Below are 16,018 nucleotides of genomic sequence, written 5' to 3'. Positions count from 1 at the left end.
AAACTAACAGGTCAGGAATGTAAACCTGATTGTGTCTTTGCTATTCGTGATGGCACACACACAAAACATAATTAAGGGGAAAACATAAACGCAAATATACAGTACAGTAGTCATGCTCATTATCAAGAACATATGTCTGTGAAGGTTCTCAGTCATAGTTAACCAAGTAAGGTTAAAATTAAGTGCTGGACTGGTTAAAGATAGTCAAAGGAGTTTCATCTCTCATCCAAGAGACTTCTTCAGTTCTGGCTGACTGGTATTAAAACCCAGGAAGTGCAGGCCTTCACAGAAGACATCAACTTTGTGGACAGTAATATCAAGTCCCAACCGTTCGAGGCAGATGGCCACTCACCCTGAGCCATGGTTCTGCTCGAGGTTTCTGTCGCTTAAAAGGAAGTTTTTCCTTGCCTCTGTCGCCTAGTGCTTGCTCTTGGTGGGAATTGTTGGGCTTCTGTAAATAACATCATAGTGTATGGTCTAGACCTGCTCTTTTATGAAAAGCGCTGTGAGATAACTGTTATTGTGATTTGGCGCTATATAAATAAAAAATAAAATTGAAGTTCACATGAGAGGATGTCAACAACAACAGTCAGGCCTTCCTGGACTGTGCCGTAAGCATTGAAGAGGACAGGAGTCTGCACATTGGAGTTTTCCGGAAATTCCCACACACCCCAATATCTACTTTTCAATTCCCACCACCCACTGGGGTGTAAGCTAGGGGTCATCAGAACGCTTCATCACCAACAAGTGCCCAAGCCCCAGAAAAAGAGCAGAAACATCTGAAGGAGGCACTTACAACCTGTGGATACCCTAATTGGACCTTTGTGAAAACAGCCACAGGATCCAGGAAGAATTCCAAAACTACAGATGATAAGGATAAGAAAAGTAAAAAACAATATAGTGATTCCATATTTGTCTGGAGCACATGGTGAAACTCATGATGACTTTAAACAAACACCACTTCCTTGTGTTTTTTCAACCCAAGAACACACTAAGACAGATACTGGTACACCCTAAAGACCGCACACCCAAACAAACAAAAAAGCTATCTAGTGTATGCTGTCCAGTGGAGTGAGGAATGCACAGACCTGTGGATTGGGGAAATGAAACAACCACTACACAAACACATGGCCCAACACAGAAGGGCCAACTCCTCAGGTCCCTTCCTCGGAGACTAAACAAATGCTCACATTTGGCCTCAAATGAGAATGCCACCGACTGTAATTCAGACTTGGCCTCGAGTGTCTCCAACCACCAGAATGTCATCACAACTGCCAGGAGCACTAACAAACCAAGTGGTATAGATCATCTTGACAACAACCTCACACAGGTTAAATAGCTGTTCCCTACCAGTCAGTCGGACCTGGAAGAATCTTTTATTCTCCTTAAATTTTAAATTCTTTTTGAAATGGTAATGCTGCTAATGAATTAACGGACACCTCAGTGTGCACAAGTAAATATAGATTATAGCAGCAATAAGTGAGATTTGACCGTTCAGGGGAAAGAACTCCCAATGGGAGTTAATTTTGACCCACCACGAAACATAAATGTGCATCTCTGCAGCTTACAGAGTTCTTATTTCTGCCTTGTTAGTATATGAGAAAAGTCATTGGGCTTTGACGTATAGACTGGCAAACTAAAAGAAAGTGAAAAGCTGCATAGACCTGCATTGTAATTTTGAGAACTGCCAAATTTTAGCCTCATCAAATAAGTAACCTTTATCTCCCGGACCGATGTGCCACTTTTAAAACATCCCTCCCGTGTCTCATGTCCTTCCCCAGTATCATGTTTCAACAGGAAACGCATCAAATCCAGGAAGAAAGAAGCTTTTGTATTTGGCCCTTAATGAACATTCATCCATTAATAAACTTTATCCTGCTGCATAATCTCAACTCACTATAAACCTCTTACCACATGTGTATGTAGTCACACAGTACCTTCTCTTCTGTGTGGTTATTTCTCTGTACGAGTGTGTATTCATATCTCTGTGAGGAGAGTTGACAGTGATAAACAGACAAATAACCCTTACTGACACAGGAAGGCTTAGAACATCTACCTTTGATTACACGTGTGATTGTGTTGCAGTATAAAGTTATCGTACGTGCAAAGGCTAACTCACAAAGTAAGATAATCAAAACTATCGAGTGACTAAGTAAGGGTTTGTGACATCATGGGAGCAACTGCACTTTGTCATGTAGCTGTTCAGTTGTCCTTCCTTGTGTACACACTTTCTGTGTCGCTTCGTCCTTATTTTTTTATCCTTCTTTGTGTCTGCCATGCCCAGCGGTTTGCTGACGTCATGGGTACTTCTTAATTCCTTGTCCTCCTGGTACAGAGCTGTCACTCACTCATGCGATTTTAATGTGTGATGTGTAACATGTTTTAAAGACATCATGTTCACCCATTGTTTTCTTAAAGCCAGCATGGTCTGCAGCACAGACTCTACAGGTGCACAGGGAGGGCAGGGATGGGTGTAATTTTTATGTGCTCCATTTCTTTGTCATCGTATGACCTCACTGGGATAAAAATAGAACGCTGGGCTGGTAACACGTTTGTTCCATTGCCAACACTGTCAGCACAAAAGGGGAAAATTCCTGCGTCGTACCAAGTTGTTGTCAGGAGCTAATGAGGGTAGATTGCTGACGTCTTTACATGCCCGTTGCCACGGCAACCTCTCATTAAACTCTTCATCACTTTTAGAAAGGTTGGGTGGTTCTTTCGGGGTCCCGTGCTTGACATGTTAACAAGGATAGAGGGAGTTATAGCCCAACAATTAGTAGAAGGATGGTTTATGCTAATACAAATACATAAACACACAGACACACACGCGCACGCGCGGTGCCTCACAACTTTTCACCATGATCCTTGAGAATGTGGGTGTGTACATGCGCACGTGTGCAAGAGGCTGGATGATTTGTTACACAGTAAGACGTGGATGTTTAAACAATGTCTGTTGTTTGAAGGGATGCAGAGTGTTTCCTCTTGACTATAAAATGCCTGGATCAGGTTCCTGTTGTGATAACCAGGTTCTTCTGCAGGAACACTACAGCGTGGAGTGCGGAGGACCATGTAGGGCTATAGAGGTCATACTGTTTACAGAGCTCAGTGTAACACACAGCACATGTTGTATTTTGTCCATGCCGATTCTCAGTTGTTGATCATGTGCTGCCGTCGTTGGAGCTTGGCCTGATTGATTCTGCAGAACTGCAGTGTTCCTGTAACGTACCTCACTGTGTAAACACAAATCCAGCTCCTGTCATTCTGTAACATCTCAGTCACAATCACATTGTTTCTTCACAGCACTATTAAAAAAACAGTTTAATGTGTAGAGCAAGAGTATCATTTTTATTCAGTTTCAGTCTTAACTTCTACTTGTCCCAGGGACATAAAACTGATTATTAAATAAAATTTCCCAGAATGTGGCAGTTCAGCTGTACTTCAAGTGCCATTTTGAAATGATTCTGCCATGTTACCAAGATGTTATAACTTCTTTATATGCACTGATCAGAAAATTAAATGTCGGCCATGTCATGGGAAGTCTTGATGAACTGGTTGGGTGACTCTTCAACGTTGAAATATTCTACATTAACTTAATAAATAGCTGATAGCAGTTTTTTTTTGACATTTTATTCAAGTCACTTTCTGTGACTGTGGTAACGGCCTTATTTAACATGCAATCATTCAGCCTCCTCAGAACCACATTGTAAATTTACTTAACTTCACACCTTTTGAAGAGCTATGAACCCCAAGCTCAAGGTTGCAGTTTCCTGTGTCATGGAGGTAACAGATAATATTACTAGTCATTCTGCTAATACTAATCATGACACTACAAAAGTAACTCTGACTCCTACACACTACTATTACTTACTGAATAAAAAGGAAAAATAATGGCATATGGTGTATGTACTGATACAGAACTCAAACAATAGTAAGAAAAGTCCCTTCTTTGTTAGTTCATGGACCTTGTGGAGTTTCCCTTCATGTGGGGAAACCATGTCAACATGTTGATGTCGAAGAAACCACCAGCGACAACCCCTAATAGTTGACAGAGCAGCTGGTAGAGTTGCATCCGAAGTATCATGCTCCCTTAGAGAATTCACAACGTTCCTGGCGGTTAAAGTTGCTATCAGTTGAGCCGTTTTGTCTCCTTAAAATGAAGTAAAACTAAAGAAGATCTGTCAGACATTAAACAAAATAGAGACTTGATCCTGACTGTTTTGATAATGAGCAATAACCTACATTTGTGTGTATAAACTGCATTGAGCCTTGGTTGAATGGCACCATAGCTGTTGCATTAATGTAATTATGTGAATGTGTGTGTGCCTGAGTGTGCGTGCTTGTGTGTTTGTGCGGCTTGGTGGTCGAAGGTGTCTCATGCTGAGCTGCTGGAGGGGAAGTGATGGGGAGGATGAAAAGCAGAAGCAAGCAGCTTTCTCAGCAGGACATAAAAGTCTTTGTGTTCTTCACACGTGCAGCGCCTTTATACAAGCGGGGTCTATATTTAGAATAACTGCTCTACAGCCATTTGACAAGCCCTCAAGATTGAAATAATACCGACCCAACTGGACATCAGCTCTTGTGCTTGTGTGTAACCATCAGTGCAATGATGAGGTGACGCTGACCTGTTGCTAAAGTGCTGAGAGAAATTCTGCAAGCCCCACACTGCTTGAACGCCCTTTCAGTTACATTTCTCATGTTTTGCCTTGATTGTTTTTGCATAAATAAAATCTCCAGTCCTTCATTCAACACTTCACTGTTAGAAGATAGTAATCTAATGCTTCTATAATGTGCATGCAGCAGCATGAACATAAAGGTAAATGGGAGAGGAAGAAGGAATTAGGTCATTGTTTCATACTCTGCAGGTTCCAGTTCCCTTGTGCACTTCAGATAAAAGATCTCAGTCACTAACTCTGTGCTTGTGCATCACCATCATGACCAGGGGTTGAGGTGGTCGACGAGAACCACCTCAGCCCCAGTGTAGAGAGGAGGAAACGCCAGCCAGCGCTGTGACATCAAGTGTGTACGTGTTTGTTTGAATACAATGTTTGTGAGCTCAAATTTCAGTCACAAAAGCATTGTTCCTTGACATCACGCTAATATGATGATGAGAAAGATGCTTTTGTGTATAAAGTGTACACGTAGAGTAATAGGATTTGTTTATTTTATTTTTGAGCGTTTAAGTCACTTTGTGTGAGTGTGTGTTTTTCACAAAGTATTGAACTTATGGGTGTATCTCATGGCTTTTGCAAGAATTTTTCTTGTTGAATCTAAATTCTAAATATGTGTATATCTTATCCTGAATTCTAAACTATTCACAAAGAATATTTCTTAATTTTTGAAAAATACATCTAGGGCTGCAACTTATATTTTATTATCTATTCGATAAAATGTCAAAGAATAGTGACAAGTGATGTGCTCAGATTGCTTGCTTTGTCCAGCCAGCAGCCTCAAACCCAAAGATGTTTTACTTACTTATTATTATTATATATGACAAAACAACACAGCAGATCCTCACTTTTGAGAACCTGCAATCATCTAATATTTTGCATTTTTTTACCTCAAAAATGATCAAAATTTGTGCAAATTAATTTGTAAACTTTCCATTGACTCATCAGTTAGTAAACTAATTGTTGCAGCTCTAAATATATCCATATTTAAGACTTAAGGCACATACACACAATTAAAGTAGAACAGGAATAGTTAAGTAGAACAAGAAATGGACATAACAAATACTATTAAATTCCTCATGTCCTGAACAGAAAACAGCACTGAACCTTTGAAAAAAGTAGGTTAGTCAAGTCATTGGCGAGGATGAGCACTGCTGGCCGACCCTAACACTACATCAACTTGAAAGAGAGGGAGTGGACCACATTGAGGACAGTGTTAGTGACTGTGGACAGAATGCTTTTGTCTGTGCACCGTTTTCTACTTTTACTCTACTTTACAGGTCTTTTGTAGGTTGTTCCTTCAGAGAGGCTCATAAAAAGTATATTGGGGAGGGGGGGGGGGGGGGGGGGTGTTCATGAGTGAGACCTAAATAGAAAAGAAGTGATAAGGAAAGCTGGAAGGACCTGAAGAAAAGTAATGAGAGGTTGATAAACAAGGCACTGAGAAGGAAATTAAGAGTGATAGGTGAAAAAGAGGGAGGGGTTGGGGTAAAGAAAGCCTAGTCCATAATTTATTTCACTCATAATGGCTTCATTGGCCCGAAGAGCTTCAGCAGTAGTGCAGGCAACGCGGGGCAACCTGATCCCTGGTAACCCAAAGAAACTGGCTAGAGACACAACCCTGTCTCCAGGCAAACCACACTACACTGTTCTACAGTATGTATGATAATACAGCAAGCTCTTTGTCTGCAGACTTGTTGTTACTGCAACACCCATAGCTTCTACACCTCACAGCCAAATATACAGTGTACACACAAATATATAGAGATGATTATGTAATTATAAGACAAAGAATGTAAATTTTCATGATGTTGACATACAGAAAAAAGTAATGTGTGTCTTTTGTGTTCTTCCCACCCTGTACTTTCACAGAAATCTGGGACAGGGAGAGAAGAAAATAAGAAAATGGTAATTTTCTCTGAGGCAACTGTGGTTTTGGGGAGTTGGGATATTGTGCTTTTCAGTAGAGCTTTAAAGACTTGTGGTCTGCCCAGACGTGGCAACTGCAGTTGTGGTCGGCACATTGTGTATGTTTTGGATAGCAGACACAGGATAATATGACTTGCCTTGTGTGTTGAGTTGCTCAGGAAAGAAGTGAGCAGTAACAGTAACAGTGTGGGGCTAATAGCCGAGAGACTGGCATCAAATAGCGTCGTGAGGCTTACAAATGACTTATTGAGACTAAGGTTTGTCTGTGGATTTGGGTAGAGCTGGGAGTCTCCTCTGATCTGGGCTCTGTGGGTGTTTGTAATTACAAGTGGCAGCAGTTGGTCTTATTTGTGGGAATCCCAGGTACTGATGCATGCAGTTATTACATGATTCACTCCTGTCAAAGAACTTTCTGAAGTCTGGACGTGGGAAAGTTTGGAGCCTCATCTTATTAGTATCTGTATTGTCTAACTGACCCAAAGCCAGAAACATTTACGTAGATGTCTGTGTTAAAGAGTCTGTCCACCTAAATTACAAAAGAAAAAGCGCATATTTTAACATATTTAACATATTACATAACATATTTTCTCACTTCCTGCTAGTGGTATCTAGACATGCAAATAGTTTTTGTTTTATCTGGCAAACTTATGAGATATTCATCTCTACCTTGCTCACAACACTAATAAATTGCAAAAATTCAACAGCAGCATCAGTTTCCAGGACAGGGTCCCTGTTACTCTAAATAATCCACAGGCCTCACTGTTCACTGGTATTACTGTACTACCAAAGAAATAGTTCCTGTGAAAACTGTTGACAACGTATTTTATGGATTATTCAGTGTAATGGGTTAGCAATTTTGGAAAGACATGATGCTGCTGAATTTTTTTAATTCTGTGATCACCACTAATGAAGCCACACTGTGCATGGCATTCTCTCAGTGCAACACATATGCAATGTGCCTTTTTAAACATGATGGGATACTTAAAGGTAGGGGTTCTGTTCTGTAGATTCTGTAGAAATCCAACACTATGACTAATATACAGCGAACAACAACACAGCAAGTAACATAATTGACGTTAGTTAATTTTGTTGTGGGTTAGCTCACACAGATACAGATAAATCATCCGTGTGTATGTGCATTGTTATTTCATATATATATATATATATATATATATATATATATATATATATATATATATATTGTATCTTCCGTTTCCTTTCTGTCATTGGTAGCAATAATCCTATGTGCCATCATCATTATTATTATTATTATTATTATTATCAGTGTCACTCAGTCTTCTTGAAAATGTCATCCTCCTTTACCCATTTTGTTTATCTCAATCATCCATCATATTCATTTGTTTCTTCTAATGCTCCCACAAGTATCATCAATGACTCAATTTTAATTATGCCCAAACTGACTCTATAAAGGTGCTTCCCTGCAACAACTTTCTACCATCTTTCTTATTATGTTCCCACTTCCTTCCTTGGTAACCTCTAATAGATCTAGGTTTACTTTTTTGTTTAATCTGTTTATAATATTATATATTATATACACTTTACTTAAAGCAAACAAATACATGCTATATAACATTAAACATTACTATATTTTTTCATTCCATTTTATATCACTAATTGTAAATCTTGACTAAAGTGTATTCATAACGAGGCAGAGTCGGTGGTTATAATGTGTTATGGAACATGGTCGGAGATTCTTTCCGCACATTGACATAAACTGGTATTACTATTAGTTATAAAACATTAAATCAAAAGGTCATAATACGTTATGAACTTTGCTATAGCGCCTAATGCATGTTTGTAAGTGATTATAACAACTGTTATAATGTCTTATGGACGCATTATATCGTGTTATAAATATATGCATAAGTCATTATAGCGCTGACCTTCATAGAAAGTGTTACGAAAGTTCTTGGTTGGGGGTTGGTGATAAGTTCAATAAAGATAAAAAAAAAAGAAAAGAAAAGAAAAAAAGTTGTGTATTAGCCATGGTGTTAGCAAACTGTTGCTGCAGTTGCCACTGCCAGGCTAAGATGCAGAGAGAACAAGACGGTCCCATAGCCAGCACACAAGCTAGACGACAACGATACTCACAACTCTCCTGCTACTATAGCTAACATCACATCAACAGCATGTCTTGGTAAACTAGAAAGTAAACTGAATGTATGTGGGCAAGTCAATTCACATTACCTGACACACAATTAATAGCTGGAATAGTGTTGTGTGGCTCGTACCAAGCCACTTTGTATGTTTCCCATTTACTGATCCAGAGGACACCAGATTTTCTTTTCAGTGAACACACATATCTGACATATCTTAACTGAATTTTAAAAAAACAAACAAACAAAACAAAAACCTGTACTAGACGAGAATCGCATAGCCCACCTTTAAAGTTAACAGTACTCTGCTCATGCTTTTACTGCATTGTGCACTGCTGACCTCAAAGCTATTCTGTCGTTTTCTGCTGCTGCTGCTGCTGCCGCCACTGCTGCTGTTCATATGGCCTTTCAAAAGTCCCATCTCTACCCTAGCACCTGTAAGCTCTGATTATCTGTTCCCTAAGAGGGGAAGTTATTATCATCCCTCACCACTCCCTACTGTGCTGAACTTTGTGCTTCTTGGTGGAGAGCTACCAAGTTAGAGCCTATAAAACTGGACTATGTGAATGGACTACCTTCTTTACATGTTGCTCCAGGCTCAAGCCCCAATCCATTATAACACCTAGTTTTTTTTGTAGCTGACTGGTTAGGCCAAGGAGTGGCTGTATTTGTTTTGAGGGCCAATGGTATGTTCACTGTGAACACTAAACTGTATCTTTTTCTTGTGGGGTTTTATAGTTGCATAGAAAAACATATGGTCAGAGACAGTGAGATATCCAATGAAAAGACTGTTTCCAAACCAAGTGTAAACACAGGTCTAGTCCACAGTTGTTGGTTGTGGGTTGGACCAAACTGTAGTAATATTTAGAAACTCACTTGATGCATGATTTGAGGTGTTATCAGCGTGAAAGTTAAAATGACCAACAATCCTGATTTAGTTGTAATAAGAGCCACAGAAGATCAACATTCTGTAATAAACACAGGATTAAAATTTGGGGCTATAGGCCTATAGATACCAGTATAGAGAGAACCGGAATGACATTTACTTTCATTTTAAATGATCACCTCAAACCCCAAAAGTCATTAGAGAAAATAAGGCTGTCCCCTACTACGGATTTACATAGTCGAATAAGAATTGTCAGGATTGGGGGAGTCTGACCCCCCTAATTATGGCTTTGCGGCAAAAAACAGTTGGGGGGGGGGGTGTCTTCTTTACCTGTAATTGTAATATATTACAATATATTTCCCGTATTCGTGCCTTGTATTCAAGAATCTTGAAATACGATTTCAGACACCCCTAAAATGGACCATACCATTTCCTAACCTTTACTTTAGTAACATCTTGTCTGCCCACATCACTGGCAGCAGCAGCTGTTCAAGTTCAGTCCACCAGGCGCTGGTGGAGACACTATAAGTTAATGTCAGTAGTTAGCTATCTATCTTCTTTAATACACTTAACTTTCCAACCTTCAGAGATTCGAAATTAGCATTTCTTTTACTTAAATGAGCCACCTGATGTTAGCTAGCTGATAGCCCATTATATCATTTAATTACCACTATATCCATAATTTATCTAATTGTGTGCTAACACTGGTGCTTAGGCATGGGAAGTGAAATAGAGGATTAGTTATTGTATTGTAATTTGGAGGAAAACATTTAGTGGATAATCTGTCCACAACAATGTTCCTGTTAAAAATAGGAAATCAAGATCATTAGTTATAATAAACTTCTTTAAAATTAAGTTTTTTTAGAGACTGAGTTTAGCAAACTACCAACATATAGGCTATCTGAGGGGTATCCCCCCCTTAAAAACCATCAAATAATATAATGATATGTACTTAGAATAATTGTGTATAACAATAACAGTAACAATACAAACGCAAACAGGGCAATAAAAGTGCTTTGTAAGTTTAGAAACATTTTGAGTCCCCCCTCTCTTGCCTGACAGTGGTTTGGTCCACTGCTTTCTCTCTCACAGGAGTTCGGTGGCAGAAAACCAGTTAAATCCTTCTGTAGTTGTGAAACTCTAGTAATGTTAAGTAGGCTGGCAGAGCTGTTTAATGCATTTTAAACATTGGATGAACTGATTCTTGTTTTTATTACAGATGACGCTGAGTCATTAAAAAAATTATGATAACCTATTATTTTTCCATGAGCCCACTCTGTTATTAAAACTTCACCTACTACTACTCGGCTCTGACCGGTAACTGGGGCCGAGCAGTGTCAAATATCCAATTTTCTCCCGATCACATTGAACGTTACAAACACGCTGCACAGTGCCATTGTTTTGTGTGTGCACAGACAGTAACCTCATGTCCCAGCCACACACACACAGGCTAAAACACGTCTCAGGTGTGTGGAAGTTATTCACGAGAGTGAAGAAGACGCAACGCTCACTAATTACATCTGCAGAGAAACACACAGAAAGAGTATATGGATATTGTAAAGCACGGAGCAGGTAAAGCAACGGTGAACACAGCTGTTGGTGACGATGTCATTTGTACCGTGGTGGTCTCTATCGGTAATTAACAACAAGCCTACGCGGCTCACCTGCTGTGAAAATGGAATCGCGTGTGAAAAGATACCAAACGCCAGTTCTTTTAAATAAAACTGCTGACAAATAACGTCATAGCAGACAGAGAGAGAACACAGAGAGAGACACAGACAGACAGACAGGTGTAGGTGTGTGCTTCTGTGTCTGAGGGGAAAAGCAAGGTGAGCAGATTTGTGATTAAACACAAAAATAAATTGAAGAATTTAAATGGTGTGCAATTTATTTTCAGCTCCTTAGAGTGAAAATGCTAATGTTATTTTATAATCAATGTTCCATTATGACCGTACAATTGAATGGACCCCAGTAGGAATAGCTAACATTTAAAGGCTACTGGTGCTGATGGGGATCCTAATAAAAATAGATTTTTCCAATAAATAGTTAGTGTATGCTGTCAATTATAGTTCTTAGAAAGAAATTAAATCGGGAATCAGACAAAAACAGAATTGGCAGGTCAGACCTTTTAAAAAACCAGTAACTGGAATTAGCCAAGAAAACTGTAATCTGTGCATCTCTTACTACAGCGCTAATCCTGTAACGTTATGTGAACCGATATTTGGCTAATACCGTAGATCCAATTGTGTTGGGTTTTGCGTATTATGATGTTAAGTGGCAGATCAGTTGGCCTGCTCCCGTTAAGTATGTATGTATGTATGTATGTATATATATATATATATGTATATGTATGTAAGCTACATCTTCTATAAGAAACATAAATTACTATGTAGCCTAGAGGACACAAGTTATTTAGGATTATATGGCCGCATGGTGAACCTATGAACTTAAGTCACACTTAAACAACTATTACCTTGTATTGTTGGCCAGAAAAATAGTAAGACTTCTATACAAGTACAATTTTGGCTGTATTATTTGTGTCCCCATCAAAATTTTATGTTTATTGTCCCTGTGAGATGAGATTTAAGCCCATGTTTCTGTGATTTGTTATATGGATGTAATGTTTGTGAAATTGGTTGTGGATCTTCTGCAGATGTCGAAAAAGAAGCCACTGTGTGCTGTTTGTGTCTCGTTGTTGACTGTGTGATCACTAGCAGGAGCCCACTGCTGGGGCGTGGTGGCCTCACTGTGTAGCTTGGCAGCGGGCCTGCATTTCAGATGTGGTGATGTGGAGTGCCTGTTAGGAAAGTGAGGGGGAGAGACCGTGTGTGTGTATTTAGGAGAAAGAAGGGAAATGGAGGGAAAAAGAGGTTGTGTCCTGCTTGTTTGTAAGGAGGGTGTGTCTGTTGGTATGTGCGGTGGAGGTGTATTGTCTGTCAGTGTGTCGTTCCAAGGTGGAGACCAGGGTTCCCCTTCCTGTAAGTTATTAGTGCCCGGCCAGATGGTGAATCTTGACTCCACCATCGGAAAAACAACAAGGGAGATAGGGATGATAATGTGTGTGTGTGTGTGTGTATAAGTTAGGGGGGCTTTTGTTCAACATTTCTTTCTCTTCTTTCTCCTTCTCCTCTCACTCAGTGTGCCCTGTGTATACTCTCTCTCTCTCTCTCTCTCTCTCTCTCTCTCTCTCTCTCTCTCTCTCTCTCTCTCTATGTCTAAATTTTTTTTAAAAGAATTGATTAAAAAATAATAAAAAGAAATTGGTATCAAATGTGAAAACAAAACAATTACTAAAATATCAAATGATCAAAATAATAATAATTTGAAAATCTGTACAATTATTTGTTAGTCTGAGGTTCCACTGGTTGTCCTCACTTCATGGCATGAGGAGACATATTTTGCAGCAATTATTTCGCATTTGGGCATTTCTCCCAGTAAATAGGGGAGTTTCTGTGTGTCTGATATGAATTCGAATTCGGGTATATTTGGGAAATGTTTGCAAAGTGTTTTTGTCTTTGTGTTTTATATTTAGGGCATGAGGTTAGAAAGTGCAGCTCTGTCTCTACCTGTCCCCTGTCACACTGGGAGCAGAGTCTCTCCTCTTGTGGAAGCCAGCTCTGTCTGTGGCGACCCTTTTCTCTCTCTCTGTCTCTCTCTCTCTCTCTCGTATGTGTGTACCTGTGGTGTCCTGTGTGGTGTGGTCACTGAAGTGAACTAGACAATATTAACTATTCAGGAGAGCAGGGTTTCCCTATGACAGCCTCCTTTGCTCTACTGGCTTCTGACTGACACTCATCTCTCATATCTCTGGAAGAGCTTCATGGAAACACCTCTGTGTGGGTGTGGGTGTGTACTTGTATATGGCTGATAGGAAGATAGGATAAAGTTTCTCCTTGTGTCTTCCTTTCAACATTGACCAAGTTGCTTGGTTTCAGATTTGTGGAATTCAGCCAGCGTGTCTTGTATATCAGTGGTTACACTTGTGTGTATACACTGTTTGTGTTGGCTGATATGTTGTATATTCCAGGGGATAATTTTTTGGAGTAAATGTGCAAGTTGTAAAAGGCCAACCTGTTACAAGTAATTTCTCCTGGCTTGACTATAAAGATGGACTGTTTATCCAGTGTATTTGACAGTAGGATGGTGCTGAGTTGTCTCTGTGTGACACACAGCCAGGTCTAAAGTACTACTAATTTACTGTAATGCTCTGTCTTTGTAGGACAGATTAGTGTGAGAAAAATAATGTTCTCTGTTTTAAATTGAGTTATTTTATTAATACATTTTGAATGTGTCTCCATGTTCCCTCAAAACATGTTGATTTTTGTGTGTCTTTTGAAAATCAGGATATGGTAGCTGCATGCTATTTGGTAAATATTGAGTGAAGTCCCTCTGTACATTAGGCTAACATTTATGTCTGCAAGGAAAAAAACATTTATACATGTATTGAATTTACAACCAAAGAAGACGAAGCAGAAGTAGTAGTAGCAGTCGTCTGGTTTATTAGAAGTAAGAAGAAATGTGACATTTTGACAAATAGAGGCCCGCACATATTATTTAGCCGGCAGAGCGTGTCGGCCACTGTAGCTCCTGCATGCTTGCTAAGGGAGCAGTGAGTGGTGACTGATGGTGCATTCATGTGGTGTCAGAATAATCTGATTGTTTTTCCTCCTTAAATCTTTATTGCAAAAAGAGTAATATAGTGTACATGGGACATAAAGAAGTATACAGAACAGCATATAATTATATAAGAAGACACAAACAATAAAAACTTTGCCAGGGGTAGTCCATATTATATAACGATATTAAAAGAGGACCATATGGTGACGGTTATTGCAGCCTTTTTGTTGTTGGATTTATAGATTAAATTGATATAATGTACAACCTAATGGAAAAAAGGTACAAAGCTTTTACTGCTGAATATATTATGAATGTGGAATTTTGCCGTTAGAATTAATGGAAAATGGGACCATCCGAGGAGCCCTTGAATGCACAATGAGCAGTTGGTTGCAATTTGCAACCCTCTCCACTAGATGCCAATTAAACTTTCATTTTTATTTACACTGAAGCATTTTCTGTATAGCAGATCTCAGTGATCTGTTGATTTGACTGAAACACCTGACAGTGAAAACAGGCAACATCCATGCACTCTTTAATCACCATTTAAACGGATAGTAAGTGATTGTAATCCAATACACTTTTTGTAAACTTCAGGGAGTATTTCCTCAGCTTTCCTTTATGTGTGTGCTCTGAAAAAAAATCCCGTTTTCCTACACAGCCCTGGCTCTGTAAATGGAAAACCAGCTTGAACTGTTAGTGTTCATGCACAGAAGTGATGGAAGGAGGGGGGAAGTGGGAGAGAGAGTTCTATACACTGGAACATTTGAACATCCTGGGTTCCAGGCACTGTGAAGAAGGAGAGATTGCCGAGAAACAGCCAAAGTGGAAAATTTCTATATATAAACGGAAAATAAAGTTATTTGACCAGGAAAGGGCGAAGGTGTTTCCATGAGAAACCTAAGAGATTTGAAAATTGGGAGGGAGCACTGAAGAGAGGGGTATATTTGTTTGGAGCACTGAAGAGAGGGGGTGTATTTGTTTGGCAAGTTCAAAGATCAGTGAACCTACTGTAGAATCCCTTACTCTCCCTTTAAGCTATTGTTGATAGCTGATATAAAGCTATTTTATTAATTTAATGACAGTTCTTCAACAAAATTCTGATTTATACAGTTGATCTTCCTAACATAACATTCCTATTATGTTTTTCTGTATGTTCTAGTTCCCTGAGTGCGGCTTCTATGGCATTTATGACAAGATTTTGCTGTTCAAGCATGACACATCCACCAACAACATCTTGCAACTGGTTAAAGGGGCCGGTGACATTCAGGAGGGAGATTTGGTGGAGGTGGTGCTTTCTGGTAAGTAACCAGCAGTATTCTCTTCTCTTTTGTGCCACTAGATTGTCATATTATAATCCAAATCTACTATCTCCCTTCCATTACTGTTGTTACTCTGTATCAGATCAGTCCTTATCTGCTTATTTTACTACAGTTAACATCCTACATTGGCCCAATCAGTTCTTTCATTGTTTCAAACTGTAATGCTCTCCTGTCAGGAAGAAAACCAATCTATTTTCCCATCCTGTTTTTATCTCATCCATCTAATCAGTCTTTATTCTGGTATGATTGCATCTTTGTGACCACGCTGTACTCCTGTCATCTCGTTTAGCGGCAGCCACGTTTGAAGATTTCCAGATTCGGCCCCATGCACTCAATGTGCACTCGTACCGGGCCCCAGCCTTCTGTGATCACTGTGGAGAGATGCTGTTCGGACTGGTCAGACAAGGGCTCAAGTGTGATGGTGAGAAAAATAGGGAGATGATGTGTGAATAAGAAAAGCAACTTTGATGTGATCCAGAAATT

The 16,018-nt window shown here is 39.5% G+C and overlaps 1 protein-coding gene across 1 annotated transcript in view; it reads left to right on the top strand.

The window, feature by feature from the left end:
- prkd2 (protein kinase D2) overlaps nt 1-16,018 on the top strand; it is a 44,663-nt gene that overhangs the window by 14,656 nt on the left and 13,989 nt on the right. The window contains exons 2-3 of the mRNA XM_038693283.1: nt 15,376-15,514; nt 15,825-15,956. Of these exons, the coding sequence (XP_038549211.1) occupies nt 15,376-15,514; nt 15,825-15,956 (271 nt within the window). The remainder of the gene's footprint in view (nt 1-15,375; nt 15,515-15,824; nt 15,957-16,018) is intronic.

The sequence above is a fragment of the Micropterus salmoides genome, unplaced genomic scaffold, assembly GCF_014851395.1.
Source record: "Micropterus salmoides isolate LMB-PRFRI ecotype aquatic unplaced genomic scaffold, ASM1485139v1 Ms_hic_scaffold_3, whole genome shotgun sequence".
NCBI classification, from domain to species: Eukaryota; Metazoa; Chordata; class Actinopteri; order Centrarchiformes; family Centrarchidae; genus Micropterus; species Micropterus salmoides.
The sequence above is the reverse complement of the archived record's forward strand: the minus strand, read 5'-3'. Positions and strand labels throughout refer to the sequence as shown.